This window comes from Amphibalanus amphitrite, unplaced genomic scaffold (assembly GCF_019059575.1).
Source record: "Amphibalanus amphitrite isolate SeventyFive unplaced genomic scaffold, NRLGWU_Aamphi_draft 000712F_arrow, whole genome shotgun sequence".
Lineage (NCBI taxonomy): Eukaryota > Metazoa > Arthropoda > Thecostraca > Balanomorpha > Balanidae > Amphibalanus > Amphibalanus amphitrite.
The window spans coordinates 336,105-356,820 of NW_024882206.1; the positions used below are offsets into that span (position 1 = coordinate 336,105).

Genomic DNA, 20,716 nt, shown 5'->3' on the forward strand with positions numbered 1-20,716 from the left:
TCATGACACAAATTGTATATTTCACAGATAAACATGACACAAACACATGGTTTTGACAGTGGGTGTGTATGTGTGAGTGTGGGGCGGCCGTGACGTGACCTGCGGTGTGCGCGGAGTGCTCATACCGACACAACAAACCGGCGCCCGGCCACCACTAAAGCGGAGCGCGCTGCTCACTCTCTCACGGACAGGCTCACGGGGCTCTCACAGGCAGTCAACGCTCTTACAGGCACGCCATAAGTTCTCGCATGCAGCCTCATTAATTTTTGCTGGTGGCCCACACGTTCTCATGACTAGAAGCAGTCCCAGATTCTTTTACAGGAAGTCAAGCGCTCTTCTCGCGTTCTCGCAGGATTATCTCAGGAGCTCTCACTGTCATAACTTCATAAGCTGTAACAGGCAATTCCACACTTTTCTAAAATAATCCTTAACACTCTTTTAACTCTCACAGTTCATCTCATATGATCTCACAGTTATATCCCTGGCTGTCTTACAACGCGAACGGACGGCGACGAATACAATAGCCGCTAGTTGGCCTGTAGCACGAGTCTCTTTTCGCGAGAGCTTACGACCAAATAAAGCGCCACTTACTTACCGGTCGAGACACTGCCAGCCTTGTCAGATAAAGTTTTGAACGATAACATAACCAACATATATCACACATGCGGACAAAGCCTTCGGGTACGACATGTTTGTGGCTTCAGCGTCGTAAGCACTACTGCACATCATATATTTCTGTCCACCGCCAAATAAAGCACTGCCAATGGAAGGAAGAATTGCCACTTGACGACGATTTCCCTCCCGACAATCACATATTTCTGGCAACGGAATGTTTCACCAACGGGTTAAAACGACTAGCGCCATAGCTGAAGTGAAATGCTCGCCTCTTTCCTCCAATACCCAACTTATGTGTGGTAAAGGATTGATGAAATAATAGCATCGGTTAGCTGTCAGCTGCGAGCTCGCCACAGCTGCACAAAACGGCCGGCTTCATCAGAGATCCACAGCGACACCAGCGCCTTCAGAAGCCAGCTACGTGACCGGCAGCTGCAGCGAGGTCTGACGCCGAATCGGACAGCTATAAACCGCAGATATGCGCGGAACATCGCTACAAGCCGTAGCAGCAATCAGCTTCCCACAACGTTGAGACCTTTTGTGGTGGTGGGGCGATCACCACACGAGTTGTGATTCCGGGTAACGAGGACTGGCATCAGTCTGGGAGATCGGACAATGTTTTAATGGCGTATAACATATATGTACGAATAACTCGCGCACACATTAGGTAGGAATGTACATACATCTGAAACTTCCTGCAGCACAGCTCAGCGCTTTGCAGCAGCACATTGCAGTCAACACTTCAGCGAACATTGTGATGACACATTTCAGCGATATACATTTATATGGTACATACATTGCAGCGACATAGTTCTCGAAGCTCCGTCCCAAGACATGATACTGATGCGTCCAGCTGCCGGCTTCCGGCCTTGTTTCTTGTCTCTGTGATGGCTGACGGGAGACGTACGGAGACGCAGAGAGACGCAGAGAGACTCCGGGAGACATACGGCTCAGAAACACGTGTCCAACAGGTTCAGAGAGGCCGCGATCGTCTCATCCTGCCAAACGGGGATTCGTCGTCACGCATTGCTAACTGGCAGACTGCGAACTGACGAATAAATGGCCAGTGGTCACCGTCTACATACGATCGATATTAATCTACATTTTTCTTGTTTGCGTAAAGTGTTTACGTAAATAGTTGCGAAGACGTCCTTTCAATCAGCAATTTTTCATGATACAATACAAGTTAGAAATAACCCGAGTCTGAAGTGATAACAAGAAGCATCAAGAAGTGAAAGTCATGCTCCTTTCATCACTCCTAGCAGTTTATGCCTAAATCGAAACTGAGTATCAAGAACATAAGCCTTACGGCGGGCTGCTACCTTGGATCTAACTAAGGAAACAAATTAAATTACAACGGGAAATTATTTCCAATTTCTCGGACGGAATTGCTTCAGGTATTTTAACTTCCAGAAATCGCATGGGACTGCGACGGCAGTCGAGGCGGGCAATTCAATTTGGCCTCATTCACCAGCCTGGATACCGGACCGATACAGGACGACGAGGGACCCCGGCCGGGCCGGCCCGCTCCCCTCCAGCACGCAGCTGCAGGGGCCGTGTTCGTGCAGAGCTGGTGTGATGGGGTCGGCCAAAAACGGACCGCAGGGAACTAACGGGTGATGACATTGTTAATAGTAATACAGAACTGCGATACTGAATGGATTGGCCGACCGTGCAATTATCCGAGCACGACTCGACGGGCACCGAAGGTGGATAGAGGGTGCTTTGGGGGATAACTCACATTGGTTGAACACTTACATTACTGCACAGTTCCACGAATTCCTCCATAGTTACGACACCATCTCCGTTGATGTCCATTTTCTGAAACAAAATAGCGGTTAGGGGAAACATGCGCATTAGGGTTGTTCAAAAAAACCGAATTTTGGAAAAGTATATGGGCTCATGGCTCATGTGGTGCGGTATTCTTTTCTGAGTCCAATGATACCCCTTTTTTCGAAAAGTATTACTGCTAGGCGCTGCTCAAACGGCTTAAAGAGGACCATGTTACGCCCGCCGACCGGCCGGTGTCAATAAGGGCGAGAATTCGACGCCGCACGGCGGCGGCAGCGCCTTATCGGCACCGCGCGCCACGACATCTGCCGGGCGGCCGGCTGGGCGGTGGGAAGTTATAAGGGCGTGGTCTTATTGCACACGATCGGGGTGAGCTATCCCATGTTTTCGGGGCGGAAAGTTTCAGTGCAGCATCGGTGCGTCTGCCACGGTAGTCTTTGTCGATGGTATAGAAAATAACTCAAGCAGAGCTCAGAAAAGACTGAATGATTCCGGGTACTTGCCTCGAAACAATCCGTTTCAAGAATACAGCTGCCTTCTTAACGTACTGTATCACTTGTTAATTCTTCAAAAAGCAAGCTCTGAGCAATAACAGACTTCTTTGCATTGCTGTTGACAATTTAAGTTGCTTTTGGACGGTGGCTCGCAGCCCCAATATGCTGCCGCGTAACTCTATTCCAACGACGAAACGGCAACGTAGCGAGAATCGAAAATTTAACGAAGTAGGTACACTCACCTACTAAGTGATGTTCGCCCCCCGACGGCCCAGCGTTTGACTGGAGCGGTAGACTGCGCCGTCTCACACCCAGGCTCAGCGGCACAGCACATCCCTCTGGCCTCAACGGTAGACTGTGCCGCCTCACACCCAGGCTCAGCGGCACAGTATATCTCTCTGGCCTCACACTCGCTACAGACGCGTTTGACCGGGTCAGGGACGCGCCGCGCTGGTTGCCTTATCGCTCACAGTCACATATCTGTGGCTAGGGGGCCTGCTGCGAATCGCTGGTCTTTCTGTGTCGACTCGAATTTGATGCTTGTAAGTAGTCACGATCGCATTTAGCTCAGTGAGATTAGTTATAGCAATTTACATCGTTTATTTTCTCCCGGGTGGGGTGGGGGTGGGGGTGGGGTGTTTGGCCACACTTGTCAATGTTTGTGTGTGTCTGTAACGGAAACTGCGGCGCACAGCGACGCAAAACTTGGCACAACTTATGAATTTCGTATCGTGTCTGGAATTGTTGACACCTGGTCACATCATAAAGTCAGGTCAAAATGCTCCTCTTTTTAGCGATGGCACCCGGATACAGGTGAATAATGGCACACCGAATCACAAAATTCCACTCTTGACCCATTTTATGCCCCTGAAGTCATCTCACATCATGATACGTCTCCGTAACCCTCGCCGGCACGGGGGGAAGTTGATGCACCCGCCACCCCCCCCCCCCCCCCACCCAAGGCTTCAAGCGAATAACTCGCGTAAAAAGCAGCCGATTGTGACAAAGCTTTCAGTACCCTCGCATTGATCAATTTCACATCTACCCTGAAAAGTTCATGACCCTGACCAAAATGACCGTTGACATGTGACCTACTTTCCGAGGCCATGTTTGGCCGGAAGCGCGATTCGGCGTATGTCGGCTCGCATTAGCCGCGCGTTTGCAAGCTTTTCGTGGTTTCAAACGTTCATACATGTGATTTGGTGTTGCTCCCATGCAATAGGGTGGATGGCAAGGTCACCTGAAGGTCAGGCCAGGTCAGGTCATTGATCTTTGGTGACCTCGGTTCACTTTTTCGAGTTTTACATATATCTATGCTGGTTTTTGGAGATGAGTTCGAATTTAGAAAGCATTTGAACATTTACGAAGTAGTTTTGGAGCCTTCGTAACATGTTACGAAGCTGTCTGCAGAGGCGGTTGACAGGTACTACGAATATCCGTCACGACCCCTACTGGTTGACCTGACCTGACCTGACCTGACCTGGTCTAAATGCTTAAAGACATCATCTGTGATCAAAAGTAGCACGATATTGGTGATCAGCAATCCCCCCCCCCCAATAAAAAAACATAGCAGCGACACTCAACCAATGACCTAGAGCCTTAAAATTGGGCATCATCGGCTTTCTCTCGTCACGGGCAACACGCTCGTTTTTTAAGCGACGCTCTAGCTCGATCAGGGGCCAAACGGCAAGGGGGGGTCCAACCGATCCCCCCCTACACTTTAGAAGCTGGCAAACGCCGCACACATGCGAGGGTTAAAAATGGGATATAATCGGTTTCCACTCGTGACGGGCAACACGTTTGTTTTGTTTTTTCCATAAAGCTCTAGCTTGATCAGGGGCGAAACGCGAGTGGGGTTGTACCCTCCCCTCCCCTTGTGCCGTCGAAGGACGCAAAATGGCCTGTGCCGGCGAGGCAGGGTTGTGCTCGACTCAAAAAAATGTGCCGACTCAACTCATCATTCAACTTCAAAAAGCCCTGACCAGACTTGTGCCAAGGTCCCAAAAAGATCCGAGATCCAGGGTTCGCAGAGTCCAAGGTCTGGGACCTTGATGGATCCTGGACCTTGCATTGTCATTTTTGTCGCGAGACCTTGGAAACCCAGGACCTTAAAACATCCATATGCCGCGAGACCTTGGAATCCCAGGACCTTAAAACATCCATATGCTGCGAGACCTTGGAATCCCAGGACCTCAACATTTGCATATGTCGCGAGACCTTGGAATCCCAGGACCTCAACATTTGCATATGCCGTGAGACCTTGGAATCCCAGGACATCAACATTTCATGTGACATGAGACCTTAGAAACCCAGGACCTCAACATTTCATATGCCGTAAAACCATGGAAACCCAGGGGTTAGGACCTCAAAATTTTGGTATGCTGCAAGACCCTGCAGAATGCAGACCTTCAGTACCAGTTTTATTATTTGTCATGGGATCTTAGGAGAACGGTCTGGACCTACACCACCATTTTGTTGAGGGACCTCAAGAATCCTGGAAGCTGGACCATCATGAGGTTTATGTTGCACTTGGGCCACTAAGGACCCTGCACTAGGTTTTGTCTGTAAGCACTTCAATAAATATCTATGGTTGAGCGACCAGCTGCAAGGGGCTAGATAGCTACACGAAGAGAAAACGAACCAGACTGTGTAGAGTCGTAGACATATATAGAGCAAAATCATTGCCATGGTTGTGAGGCAGAACTGGAACAAGAGACCTGGTAGCTTTTTACATTATCAATGTTATGGATTATGAAACTGTCAAACAGTGGACAGTGGTGGTTTGGAAAGTTCTTTTCTAATCTCACCTCACATATTTTCTGGGTTGTGATATGCCGGGCTTGAAGCTACTTGGAAGCTACCCACTGACCAAGTAAGTGTCAAACTTATTTGTTTTGCAATTCATCAAATCACCATTGAGCAATGAGCAATATAAGCAATCATTCCATGACAGTTCAACTTTTTCGTTTAGCAGGTTTTCGTCGGACAATTTTTCGTCTGCAGATTTTCGTCCGCAGACTTTCGTCTATGCATTTGTTCGTCTGTGCATTTTTAAGTCCGCGCATTATTTTCATAAGGACATTTTCCGCCTCGTCCAGACGAAAAAATGCCGGACAGAAAAGTACTCAGACGAAAAATGCACCAAATTAATTCGAACAGACGAAAAAATGCAAGACGAAAAAGTCAGACGAAAATCTGCCGACGAATAACCGGCTGACGAAAAAATTGTCAGATGGAATTTTGTTCAGAGCCTTCAATCTAATGTGAATGAACAGTAAGTAAGGTTTGCGCTCGCTGATACTCTAATTCTATTGGATTAGTCGATCAGTTTTTCTGTGAGCGCTCGCGCAAACAAGACTTAGAACATATTTTCTTTTTATCCTAGGTATTATGTAACTGAATGTGCAGAAAATCGAAAGCATATAACTATCCAATTCAACTTTTCCATTTCTATGAAGCCTGTAGGTTTTATTTGTTTTTTTTTTTATATTGCCTGAAAGAATCCTTGAATGTCTGTCTTCAATAACTGTAAGGTGCTATCCTACATTCCTACTGATAAGGTAAGATTGAATTGAAAGGGACATGACAATACAAATTGCAAGGTACCTATTACCTACCTATATTTTTTACGAATTTGTCAGGTTAAAGGAGAGATTGATATTATGATTCATTTTTAACTTGTGTTGAAGCTCCCCCTACCTATGTTGGTTAACGATAAAACCACCACAGTCCACAGGTTTGCATATAGGTTCTGCCCCTTTAAATGTTGCTGGGCATCCATTGGCAGAATATTTAGAAGTAAGTCTGCTCATCAGAATGTTAGTTTGTTTAAGTTCTTGTTGTGGGACCCTGAATACTTTGGATCCTGAGATGTGTTCTTGCCGTGAGACCTTGAGGACTGTGGACCCTGAACTCTGAAGTGTGTACTTGTCATGGGACCTTGGGGACTGTGGATCCTGAAATTCACACTTGTCGTGGGACCCTAGGGACTGTGGATCCTGCAATGCATTCTTGTCGTGGGACCTTGGGGACTGTTGATCCTGCAATGCATTCTTGTCGTGGGACCTTGGGGACTGTGGACCCTGCAAAGTATGCTTGCTATGGGACCTTGGGAACCTTGGATTCTAGAAATTGAATTTGCCGTGGGACCTTGGAAACCTTGGATTCTAGAAATTGAATTTGCCGTGGGACCTTGGAAACCTTGGATTCTAGAAATTGAATTTGCCGTTGGACCTTGGAAACCTTGGATTCTAAAAATTGAATTTGCCGTGGGACCTTGAGGATCCTGGATCTTGATTTTTGGTCCCGGCACAAGTCTGGCCCTGACTCAACTCTGACTCAAACAAGGAACTGATTTTTTCCCTTGACTCGACTCATGACTCAAGCGGCTCGATGAAAATATGAGTCGTCTCAAACTTGACTCAAATCTTTTGTTGAGTCAAGTGAGTTGACTCAAAATTGACTCAAGTTGTTGAGCGGGGGAGGTGAAAAAATCTGGCAGCAAAGCCAGGACTAAGAATATATATATATATATATATATATATATATATATATATATATATATATACTGTTTCTGGAAAGTTGAGTCAGCTGACTCGTGTTTTTAAATGTTTGACTCAACTCAATGTCAAAAGCTATTTTGCTGACTCAACTCTGACTCAACTCAACGCCTTAATATTTTTGTCCGACTCAACTCTGACTCAACTCAACAGCTCAACATTTTATCCGACTCGACTCAAATCTGACTAATTTGAGTCAGAGTTGAGTCAAATTTCTGACTCGACTCATGAGTCAAGCACAACCCTGCGGCGAGGGTTAACAGTTTTTGACAATGTCTTTAGATAACACATGATAGAACGCTGAAAAACACCGATGCGTTCAGCTCAATGATAGGAATCGAATGATATGCACAGCATGACCTTTTCTATGAGCTTGACCTGAGATCATTTTTGTAAATTAAATTTCAATGTAGGTATGGTTCATTTGACGCGTCTTCACGAAAGAAACGCGATTCCGGTTAAAGGGACCCTCCCACCTTAACATTAGATTTGAGTTGAGATAGCCAAAATGGGGTCCCTGGCTCACAACTACCGGTTTTGGCACTCACAACATCGAGAAATACCTTAAATCGGAAATATTGAATTTCAAAATTGCAGCATTTTGATTCAGAGGGGCTAATGCTTAGGAATACCCCTCTGAATGTGTGACGTCAGCGCAGATATCTAACGATTTTTAAATGTTTGACTAAAACGTTTTGTAGCACGCGGTGGTATATGCTATTTGCGCGCAACATCTGCCGCAAACGCCGCAATTCTAAAATAAAGTCGCTAGAAACAGCGGAGATCCCAAAAAAGTAAACAAAAGTAAAAGTCTAATATCTTGAAAACCGGTGAATATTTTTCGGTGAAATTTGGTAGATATTCGTTTTCGCTCTTTCTGAACCGAGCGACATCACTTCCATGCCAATTCATAAACTTTTTTGAAGGTGGGAGGGTCCCTTTAAATCAACGTAATAAAAGCATGACGCCATAGGTTATTACAGAAAAACTATCCGCAAAACGTCAAATTTTGAAAGTTGTTGCCCTCTGGAGTATAAACCATTTACTCTAGGTCCAATCTGAGAAAATACACACAAAAAAAAACTCAAAGAGCTATTCAATGCGGTCTTCTACGGCGCTGTAGCTCTAACAGTTCCAGACTTGACTTATGCGCCGCTTGTGAGAAGTTGTCAAAATGGGGAACCAGAATTCGTGATAATTATAATGCTGGTGACGTGCAGTGACCTTAGCGATAATCTGATGGAATAATAACCCATGAAAAATCCAACAGTGGGTTATAGATTGCTTTTTACTGCGTCTTTTTCTTTTTTGCTTTCTTACCTTCCGAGATAACCATGCGTGGTCAAATACTTGTGTAGCCCCCTCCCTCACCCCCCACCATGGTAACGTTGGCTGAGAGGCCCACCTGTCAATTGCTCGGGATTCACCGACCACCGGCGCCACGCAACCACTCGACCGTTTTCTCCGAAGCGCCAGTGAACAACCTCGCGACCCACGTTCTCCCCTGCCTCGCAGACAAGCTGTGGCTGAGCCCTCACCTCGAACTGGTCACATGACTGACCTCGCCCGAGGCTCATCAAGTGACCAAAGCGCAGACTGGGCGCCGCGGTGCCATGGGGTCGCCACCTATCAGAACAACAGTTTCACTGCGATAACACTCGAAAACTACCACAGGTCCGTGGCGCTGTGGTTAGAAGGTGGGCTTGTAATTGAGAGGCGGTGCGTTCGGATCCTGCGGACGTCGTAACTTTTCTACAGAAAGAAGATCCGTGCCATTGAACTCATAGCTGGCTGTATGAACTCATAGTTTCCTGTATGTCGTTGCATACCTTACCTGTTAACGCGTAGCATTACTCGAAATTATCTACTAGTGTGTATAGAAAGGAAGCATATTGCAGCGACTTCATTAGATAAAGCCCAGTTACTTATGTCTGCAGAGAGATGTCATCAAGGATGCTAAGTGGTGTCAAGGCATGCCGCCAACACCTCCGCACGTTCCACCATTTACACAGGCTTTGGCCTGCAATTGCAAACTGTAATTGATACCTAGGCTGTCGTCCCACAGCCGTTAGGTCGTGGGCCCCGGACCTGGCTCCGCCTTGTGTTTACAGTGTTAAGTCATTTACCACCGGTCGGCCGGTCACGTGACTGACCTAGCCCGAGGCTTGGCCGGGTGACAGAAGCGGGCCGCGTGCTGACTGATCGTTTCGCTGAGTTCGATGCACCTCCACGGGCGTAAAACGCTGGGCTGCGCGGGCCTACGAGGGTGTGCCGCAGCGGCAGAGATCGTTCCGATAGTGGGATGGGAACGTCCCGATAGGACAGCCCGTCCTGCCGCTCAAACGGTCACCCCGGAAATGGTGTAATCGAATGAGGAGTTTCCGTCACCTGCACCGGTCGTGTGGTGGGGTGACCGCCGTCTGGAAAGGGAAACGTGAGGAGCATGATGACTTCGTCCCGAGGAGGACAAGAATTAATTTAATGCCGCGCTAGGAAAAACAAGTTCCCAACAAAAGCAATCACCCCAGCGTGACCCGAACACACAACCCTCCAATCTATAGTCCAGCACCCTGCTGCTACGCCATGGAATACGCACAGACCAAGGCACAGACTCCCAATTTGAAAGTAGATAAGTTTGTCGGAAGCCGCGGAGGTGTATCAATTGTGGGCGAAACGATCAGTCGGCACGCGGCCCGCACTCTGGTCAGACAGCCGGGGCTCGGGCTAGGTCAGTCACGTGACCGACCGACTGGTGGTGAAGGACTCCACACTGTAAACACAGGCGGAGCCAGATCCGGGAGCCAAGGATGAAACTAACGGCCGTGGGGTCAGGGGTGCCAGATTATATGTGACAGGTAGGGCCTTGGCCTACAGTTTACAGATGCAGGCTTAAGTGAAAATGGTCCTTGTTATTGCATTGGTGCAACGAGCAGAGATGTTGGCGGCACCTTTGACACCATTTACGTAACATTTAGGAAATGACATGTCTATGCAGTTGTAAATATGTGGGATCTAAGTAGGTATGCAAGTCGCTGCAATAGGTATGATTTTCTATTCTTGATAATTAAAATAAATGCAACGCATAAACACTAAACAGGTAAGGCACGCAACGATAAACACGAAGCTATTAACCAATCAGCTGTCAAGTTACAATAGCACAGATCTCCTTTCTGTAGAAAAGCAACGACTCCCGCGCGATCCGAACACACGACAATTCAAAGGCCAGCCCGACGCCATACCACAGCGCCACGGATCCGCGGGCTGACCCGGCCCGGCCGGCTGCAGTGTCGATAGGTCGCGACCCTATGGCACCGCACCGCCCAGCCTGCACCGCCCGCCCAGCCTCGGGCGAGGTAAGTCATGTGACCGGTTCGAAGTGAGGGAACCCACACAAAATCCAGTAGTGAGTGAGATACGGAGCCCCGGGGCATAACCACGTGCCTGTAGTTAGGGACTTGAACCACCACCAGGGTCTCGAGGGCCGAAGTTTATATGCGGACAATATAAATAAAGTTTTTTATAGTCTATATTACCTATAAAGTTTATATAGTTATCCTACAAAGCTGCACTTGTTTGTGGGCGAGTGGCTGCTGGCGGTGGTGGGTCTCGTGATGATGTATGATTGATGCGTTTTATAAGCAATTAAATAAATAATCAGGACACAAGAGACGGGCCAACACAGAAGTGAGAGCAGACTTTGGGTTGTTTGCTTTTCTCACTCTTTTTTAGCGGGATAGCCGGGTTGTTTTCCATTGCCGCGCAGTTCCTTTCAAGCGCTGACGGATTTGTTCAGCCGCAGCTTGGCTACGGGCAGGGGAGAACGAAGGTCGCGAGGTCGTTCACTGGCGCTTCGGAGAAAACAGCTGAGTGCAGTGGTTGCGTGGCGCCGGTGGTCAGCGAATCCCAGCATCTGACAGAACCAAGGAGCTGTTCGTGACCGTTTCTCTCACTCTCTCTCTAGACCAATGTCAACGGCCAGATATTTCGACCATTGTGTCAAGGCCACAGGTAGGGTTCGCTAACGGACCACCACGGAGGGTTTTTGAGAATATAGAGATAATATTCTGATAATATTAATGTGAAATATTGCCATGAATGGGCTGCAAAGTGCCAACATGGACCACAGCCCAATCTAGCCGTCAAGGTTTAGGTATTCCATATTCTTCATAAAATAGTTACAATAAACACAGTTATAGCATAGTTATAATGAGCCTTGTATTAGGCATACTATAAGAAAGGATGAAGGAAAATTAGGAAGGAAATTTCGAATAAGTATGAGAGTGGTTCAGATGTTCAGAGATTCTGAGGGCAAGGCAGAAGGATGCTGTGTTTTGAAGCTGCACCGGCAGTTTTGTAGCCTATCCGGATGAGATGAACGGCATGGCATCGCTCTCGCACGGTTCGTCGGAAAGTGAAATCATTCACAAAAGAAACGACATATACCATTCGAAAGCTGACGGTGCAGGACGATGCCATAAATGTGTTTTTATCGAAATCGTTTGATGGCCTTTTTCAAAAATTGTGTTTGTAATAATTCTTTATTCAACCAGCTGTCCAGGACATTCTTAAAAACATATGCATGTTTGTTTCGTTTTCCAGTGAAAGCTGAATGCCAAAGAAACAATATGTAGCAATAAAATATCCTCAAATATTAATATGCGCTTCTCACAGCCGGCAACAGGGCGCAATCACACAACTGAGCGTCACGATGGATCAAAGTCATCCACACAGACGGCGTGAAATGACCCTTATCGACTCGCCGACCCACCGCTACACAATGATACAAATGGGGTTCACGACTCACGAGTGGCCATAAATGCCGAAAAGGCCCAAATTTCAAGTTCACCTTATCGAATAAATCGTAAAATGGCCAGTCAGGCAAATGTTTGGAGTGTCTGAAAAACATGATTTTCATGTTTTTGTCAAAACCGACCTCGTGTATGATTGTCAGAAGTCGTGACATTTTCTATGTCGTAAAATGACTGTCAGATACTCGCAACTTCAAACGCCGCTAGCGTGCGTTCATTTCATACAAATGGCAAATATATATATATATATATATATATATATATATATATATATATATATATATATATATATATATATATATATATATATATATATATATATATATATATATATATATATATATATATATATATATATATATATATATATATATATATATATATATATATGGCAATGATCCACAAAGTCTTCTGCTTTTGATGCAGGGTCACAAAAAGCCGTATCTCTTTTGGTTTGGCGTTGATCCAACTATTTGTCATCATATTGCAATCGCAGTTTTTTATTTATAAATATTTGCTTTCGTTTCACCTACAGCAGTTTACACAGTGTGAGCCCGTTAGTGCACCATACCATAGCATTCCCTAATCATTTTTAAGCCGTACTGTGAAAGAATGAAGGCGCTAGCACAGGGCTGACCGGCGCTACTTAAGTTTTCGTCCGTTGCGGTCGGGTGCCGCGGCGCGGTGGTCGGCCCGGGCGGCCGCGCCGCGGGCGGGCGGCCACAGCGGGGTTTCGTCGGTGCATCCCTCTGCTGTTCCTAAATCAAGTGTCCTAGCGCCTCGTGACAAAATCCAACGGATTGCTCTTGACAAGATCTCGCGCGTGAGCATATTACTTTTGAGTTAAGGTCAATATTTGACCCACTTATAGCAGGTCAAAGTTAAACGTCTGTCGAAATTGCAATCCGCGGTGAAAGCAATCCGCCCCGACTGCGACACCCGACCGCAACGGACAAAAACTTCAATAGCGTCGGTCTGCCCTGTGCTAGCGCCTTAATTCTTTCACGGTGTGACTTAGAAATGGTTAGGGAATGCTATGGTATGGTGCACTAACGGACACACACTGTGTAGACTGCTGTAGGTGAAACGAAAGCAAATATTTTTTAGTAAAAAACTGCGATTGCAACATGATGACAAATGACTCGATGACCGCCAAACCAAAACAGATGCGGCTTTTTGTGACCCCGCATGAGAAGCAGCAGGCCTTAAGAATCATTGTAATGCATGATTTTTGCAGTTTGTATTAAATGAACGCACGCTAGCGGCGTTTGAACTTGAAAGTATCTGACAGTCATTTTACGACATAGAAAATGTCACGACTTCTGACAATCATACACGAGGCCGGTTTTGACAAAAACATGAAAACTATGTGATTCAGATGCGACATTTATTTGGTTAGCCATATAGTGATTTACTCGGTTTGGTAAACTTGACTTTTTTGGTATTTATAGCCACTCGTCAACCCCATTTGCATCACTGTGCGATAGGTCCGCCTGACCGGCCACGGAATACGTTCGAGTCTCGTCCTACTAAACAAGTGTCATATTTGTTTGTTTAACGATCCATATCACTATCAAAGTTTTCAGGATACCGGTGAAGAAAGTTCATTCTTCTGCTAGATTGACTTACAACATGCTTTAACTTACATTTTCTTATACAGGTTTTGCTCCGTCCCGCTGCGCTCAATGCCCGCGCGGGGAAAGTTAGCGGGGTTTCACTGTCAGAGGTTGTACCAGTGACAACTGTTTGGCCCTGTGACCGGTCGAAGGTTACCCCGCCCCGCCGGGCGCTACCCCCACTTCTGACCAGTTGAAGTCGATACAGCCTCTGACAGCTCAGCGCGGCCAACTCTTCTTGTATGGGCATAGCTGAGTTGAGCAAAGTAGACAAAAACAAATGCAAATTCATACATGATGTGAAAATGACAGAGCAATGAAGCTTCCTCTCAGGTATCCTGAACAGCTCAAGTACCGACTTGAATTGTTAAAAAAATGACGTCTGTTTAGTAGGGCGACAGCCGAACGTCTCTTCTGTGGCCTGTCAGACAGCTGAGAGCGCCGGGTCTGCGCGTCGATAAGGGTCATTTGACGCCTTTGTGTGGCTTACTTTGATCCGTCGTGACACTGTGTTGTGTGATTGCGCCTTGTTGCCGGCTGTGAGAGACACATCTTAATATTTCAGAATACTTTTTCGCTATGTATTGTTCTTTTGGCATTCAGCTTTCACTGGTAATCGAAAAAACATGACTATGATTTAAAGATTGTCCTGGACAGCTCGTTGAATAAAATAAAAGATTTTTACGATTTTACAAAAACGCAATTTCTTAAAAAGGCCATCGAACGATTTCTATATAAAATACTGTTTTGGAATCAGCTCACCGTCAGCTTTCGAACGGTATATTTCGTTTCTTTGGTGGATGAAATGACTTTCCGACGAGCCGTGCTGGTTCAACCGCCAACGCATTCCACCTATAAAAATAAAACCAGCATAACGCCATTTGGGGCGACTAACGGAGCGAGCGAGAGGGTGGGCCTTGCACGTGCGAAATCGCGAGGGGTATCTCCAACTGACTTGTGCACAGCACCCTACTAACCGGTCTCTAGCGATGTGCCAAATTTGAGCACAATCGGCCCAGCCGTTCTCGAGATCTGGAAGCGGCACCCTGCACGTGCGGACATGCAAAATGGGCCCCAACTGACTTTTGCACGGCACCCTGCTAACCGGTCCCTAACCGCGTACCAAATTTGAGCGCAATCGGTCCAGCCGTTCTCGAGATCTGGAATCGACCCCTGCACGTGCGCACGTGCAGCAGCACCCCAACTGTGGCACATGCAAAGGCATTGCCTTGTGGGTGCCTACCTACATGCCAAGTTTCAGCGCAATCGGCCCAGTAGTTACCGAGATATTGCAATTGTTACAAAACTGACACCTCTTCGTTTTGCACGTGCCACGTGCATAAGGGGTCACCCACATGCATCGGAAATAGTCCAATACTTGGTAGAAGGAATGAAACTACCCTACAAAAATTACCGCATGTAAATCGGTCAAGTGGTTGCTGAGATATAAGCATCGCAAAAGCGTGACCACGGCCGGCCGGCCGCTCATACTGTCCGTTATTCTACGTAAGACTTCGCTCGCTCCGTAATGAGTGGTAAGGCGGCCAGCGCAGCGCGGCGCGTCCCTGACCCAGCCCAACGCGTCTGTGCCGAGCGTGAGGCCAGAGGGGTATACTGTACCGCTGAACCTGGGTGTGAGGCGGCGCAGTCTACCGCTCCAGTCAAACGCTGGGCCGTCGGGGGGCGAACATCACTTAGTAGGTGAGTCGCTTATGCTCGAAGGATTGGATAAACGGCGCTTGATTTATATGAGTAGGTACTCCGGCGAATGTCTCTACTCATGTCTCACTTCGTCACACTGTCAGGGTGGCCACCCTGTCATTCCCAGACATGTTATGTTTTCTTTCGACCCGCTAATCTAAGCTACACCTGGCGTCGATTCTGTTGCCCCAGCATCTGACATCAACGTATCTGAATAATGACATTGGTGACGCCTATGCTCGTCAAAGCCACCCCCAAACTTGGGCCGATGACTGTCGGGTCTCCTCAATATTCTGTCCTTGTGCATACTGCATTGCTAGCCCCTGCTGTACGTATATCGTGAATTTTCGATTCTCGCGAAGTTGCCGTTTCGCCGTTGGAATAAAATTGCGCGGCAGCATATTGGGGGTGCGAGCCACCGTCAAAAACTAACGTAAATTGTCAACAGCAATGCAAAGAGGTGTGTTATTGCTCAGAGTTTGTTTTTTGAAGAATTAACAAGTGATACGGTACGTTAAGAAGGCAGCTGTATTCTTAAAACGGATTGTTTCGAGGCAACTACCCAGAATCACTCACTCTTTTCTGAGCTCTGCTTGAGTTATTTTCTATACCATCGACACAGACTACCGTGGCAGACGCACCGATGCTGCACTGAAACTTTCCGCCCCGAAAACATGGGATAGCTCACCCCGATCGTGTGCAATAAGACCACGCACTTATAACTTCCCACCGCCCAGCCGGCCGCCCGGCAGATGTCGTGGCGCGCGGTGCCGATAAGGCGCTGCCGCCGGCGCGCGGCGTCGAGTTCTCGCCCTTATTGACACCGGCCGGTCGGCGGGCGTAGCATGGTCCTCTTCAAGCCGTTTGAGGAGCCCCTAACAGTTAATACTTTTCAGAAAAAAGGGCATCATTGGTCTCAGAAAAGAATACCGCACCACATGAGCCATGAGCCCATATACTTTTCCAAAATTCGTTTTTTTTAAACAACCCTAATGCGCATCTGTACATACCTACATTAAATGGTTGGCCTCAGGCCCGTCATTCAGTTAGAGGTTTTGTTATTGCCTTTTAGCCGCAGGTGACATCAACAATAACTCCATTTGCACCAGTGGCGGATCCAGGGGGGGGGGGCTGCGGGGGCTGGCAGCCCCCACCCAAGGAAAACTGGCGCCACTGCGCCGAAGGCGCAGTGGCGCCAATTTTCAATTCGCAACTCATCGGAGTGCCGCATACTAGGACTAGGATGCAAAAATCAGTCGAATAACGTCGTTTCAGTACGCTCCGCACCGATATTTCCAATCGTGTGGTGTCACTGTACATACTGATCCTGGGCGCCTCTTGTCAGGGCCACTGGGCGCCAATATTTCAGCGCCAATACGATGCGACTATGGCGCCCATCCGGGGCGTGGCGCCCAATTATGACCTGCAGCCCCTCCCCAGTGAAAATCCTGGATCCGCCACTGATTTGCACATAAAAATCATTTATTTGTGCTTTTATTGCAGACGGTAAACTAGAAATAAGACATTTTTTTTTCGGTTGAACGGTTTATTTTCGTGCCACACTGCAACATACATTGTTCCTCTCCAATGCGCAACAACACAACAAAGACGCCAAACACAGAACAATGACCCGTATCCTTCCATATTGGCGCTCTGACCTACCCAATGGACGACACAGGCGAACACTATATAAACAAGAAAACAAAACAAAAAGCGAGCATTTGGTATGAAGTTTTTTTCACTGTTGCACCAAAATCAATAGGTAGGTATTGTTTGAAGGTTGAGCTGCAAAACAGTTTACAATAATATTGAAACATATTGAAACAGGGCACCCGCTCGCACACAGCGCACGCCCGCCCCCAGCCACCAGCGCCCACACCGGCGCCCGCGCGCGCCAAGAAGAGCGCGCGGCCGCGCCCGCGCATGCACAAATGCTGTATGATTGGGTGCAGTATGTTTGAGTTTGTAAGTGTGCGCGTGTGTGTCTTGCATATACATTATTCATACACTTATAAGACAGTTAAACTGTACCACAATGCATGTTCACGAGCCAATGCATGGTTAAAATGAATAAAAAGTATCTAAAGCCCGCCTGGCCAGGACGGGACGGTGTCTTAACCCATATGACAACCGTCCCGGCTCCGGGGAGGTCTAGAAGATGCCTCCCCGACCGGGGAGGGCTAGGGGATACCGCCCCGGTGTACCTCCAGGCGGGCCGGCCAGCCCCCACCCGCACCGCCCGGCGACCGACTCATCCCGTCGGGCGGTGCTCCCTAGCCACCGACCGGGAGTGCGAGACGTCAGCCAGACCGGCTGGCGTCTCGCACGCCCGGCCAGCCGACCGACCCACAGGGGCCGGTCCCGGGTTGGCCCGGATGGGTCATAGGGGTGGGGGCCTCGGTAAAAACGACGCGAATTAAAAAAGAAAAGAAAAAAGTGTGGACGTGTGTGTGTGTGGGGTGTGTGTGTGTGTGTGGGTGTGTGTGGGCGTGTGTGTGTGTGGGGTGTGTGTGTGTGTGTGTGTGGGTGTAGGTGGGCGTGTGTGTGGGGGGGGGGGCGTGCGTGTGTGTGTCGCGCGCTTTCCTGTTTTCATGTCGTGATTTATTGTGCCTGCGGCTTCCGGGACGCTGCTGACATCTATCCGTCGCAAGTTCAGAGAATGTACGCTTCCTATTTGAGGATTTGTTCGAGTGCTCCCCATTTAGTTTGGAATTCGTTTAGTTTGTTTTTAGATTTGAATAAAATATACTCTTTTTGTGCTTCGATCCTCAATACGTTTAGCATAACGTTCAAGGTAGGTTTACTTTTATTCAATCGTGCTTTGTGTGTGACATATTTACAAAGCGTAATAATGAGAACTTCAATGTAACTAGAAATAAGACATAAAGGATCTATGAAATAAACCGATTCCAATCCGAGACCCTTCTAAACTATCACAGTCGAGCATGAAACCAAGGCCGTATATTGGTTCATGAAACGAGGCTCGCTCTTTTCAGCAATATTCAGCATTCGCCACAATCCGGCTCCTTACGGTTCTCACCTGGAAGATTCTATCCACGTGCTGTTTAGTGGCGGCGTCCTCAGTGATGGAGCCCGAGTGGCGTCCCACCAGCATGTAGACGGAGCCCACCACGTCCAGCATCTCCTCCTTGGTGATGTAGCTGCCGGAGACCACGGTGACACGTCAGTCGGGGACATCGTGAACAGAAGACATTGATCCTGACAGGTGAACAGGAGACATATCGCCGGCCTTGTCGGTCATGAGAACTGCGTGCTGAGAAACAGCTGAAGGATGCATTCATAGGATCTGTTGAGGCTCAAAGGTTCTGTTCCCTTCATGATTCATCTCATGTCATCTATATACTGTCGTCCACGCACGTCACAAGCAATTAAAGCACAGCACACTGTATACACACACGTCGCTATAAACGTCACTGAGGTAAACAGCAGTGCGATACGGACGTCATGCCATCACTTGTGTGGACCCTGCACGATATCCCCGATAGGACGTTACTCAGCTCTGTCCAGTCTGTTGGCTCTGCGATAATGCACATTGCGATTGCACAGCGCACACACACACGAGGACTTCACCTGATTCGCCAAACCGCTGGCTGATAGTACCATGAAAAAGCATTTAGGTCCTCCCTGGCTGCATCCCTTGGCTGTCCTCCTCACTTTTGGACAGTGGCGGCGGAACACCTTCAAATAACGGGCGTTATCTTTAGTTAATCCCGTAACGCTTCGGCATCGTATGCTCCATACTCATGTGATGGCTGTTTATCGGCCGGCCGTCTCTCTCTCTCTCTCCCTTACATCCCATTCACCTTCCAGGCGATCGTTAAGAGAGAGGAGACGGTCGACGAGGTAAGGAAATGAAGGTAAGTAAAACCAACGCAGATGGTTGGAGGGGTAGGTGGAGGAAACGTGCTCAGCAGCGACCGCTACTGGCCCGCTTCACTCTTTTTTTTTGTTGGGTTAGGCTCTTTCGGTCCAATGAGACCATTTCAGAGCCGGGAGGATGATAGGATATAGGGGGAGACATTGGTCTGGGCAGGCACCCTAGTGAGTCACTGGGGCTGAGCCCGTCCAGAGGACAGGCCACCCAGCCCCAAGGCACTCACTGCACACCCGGCTACGGGGTGCGCTCCCTCGGGAGTAACGGTGCCGCTCCAAGGGAGCAGCCCGCATGAGATAAAGTTGCCTGTCCAGCCCGGAGGGGGGTTGCGGCGTGGAGGAGAAGGATTTCTGTATCCTGAGGATAGAAGCACGGAACGGTGTGCCGCTTCACTCGCCCGGGCCGCGTTGAGTGGACCTCAGCCGTCCCGCTCACGGCCGGGCCGCTGGTGACGTCACGAATCCTCCGGCGAGGTCAGGTCGGGTCACCGCTCGACAGTGCCGGCCGGCGTGGCTCTAGAGGCCAACCGCGGATACGTGTTTGAGCAAGGATGCGAAGGGGCGGGGGGGGGGGGGGCACTGCCGACTTTTGGTCCCATTCTTTCAATGCAACGTCCATAGGGCTAATGTTAAAATGCCGAAATCAAAGGGGGGCACGGTGCCTCGGTGCCCCCCGTTCCGCCGCCTATGCTTTTGGCTGAGGCAGTTTACGCCTTAGAGCTATAAGCCCGGAACGTGGATGCTACAAGACATAATCGTAGCACCACGTAAGTGACATGTCTGCCCCGACTCGGGCCGGGTCTCGGACTGATGCCTCGGGCCCTGAGCGTGACCTTTGGTCTGTGACTGGCTCTCCCACGAGCTTTTGATAGAGCACCGCGGGTGGACGCGCCACTGAATGTCACGCGGACTCTCGATGAATGATTGCCCGTAGCTAGCGTAAGGTCGGTAACCACACAGTGATTTAGTGTGAGTGGGTCCTGCGTGCTCTGGTCCCAGCCTGACCTCTCAATCATCCGTCTGATAAGGGTTATGATTGAATGAGTAGAGATTCCCTAATGAATATTTCAATTAGAGATACAAAACAAACGCGTTATATACTACGATGCATGCCTCATTAAGTACCTAAACAAATTTTGATATTGACCTAGTGTGAACTTCCTGAATAAAGATATTTCAAATGAGGAAGAAACAGAGCCTTTCAAATGGCGTTCGTTTTCGCAGGGACCAGTAGCTGA

At 48.3% G+C, this 20,716-nt stretch overlaps 1 protein-coding gene across 1 annotated transcript in view; it reads right to left on the bottom strand.

The window, feature by feature from the left end:
- Positions 1–20,716, bottom strand: part of LOC122365039 (Kv channel-interacting protein 4-like) — a 34,257-nt gene continuing 13,541 nt past the window's right edge. Inside the window, exons 5-7 of the mRNA XM_043335919.1 lie at positions 18,625–18,745; positions 2,374–2,436; positions 1–1,613 (exon numbers count right to left, since the gene is read on the bottom strand). Coding sequence (XP_043191854.1) covers positions 1,566–1,613; positions 2,374–2,436; positions 18,625–18,745 — 232 coding nt within the window. The 3' untranslated portion in view covers positions 1–1,565. The remainder of the gene's footprint in view (positions 1,614–2,373; positions 2,437–18,624; positions 18,746–20,716) is intronic.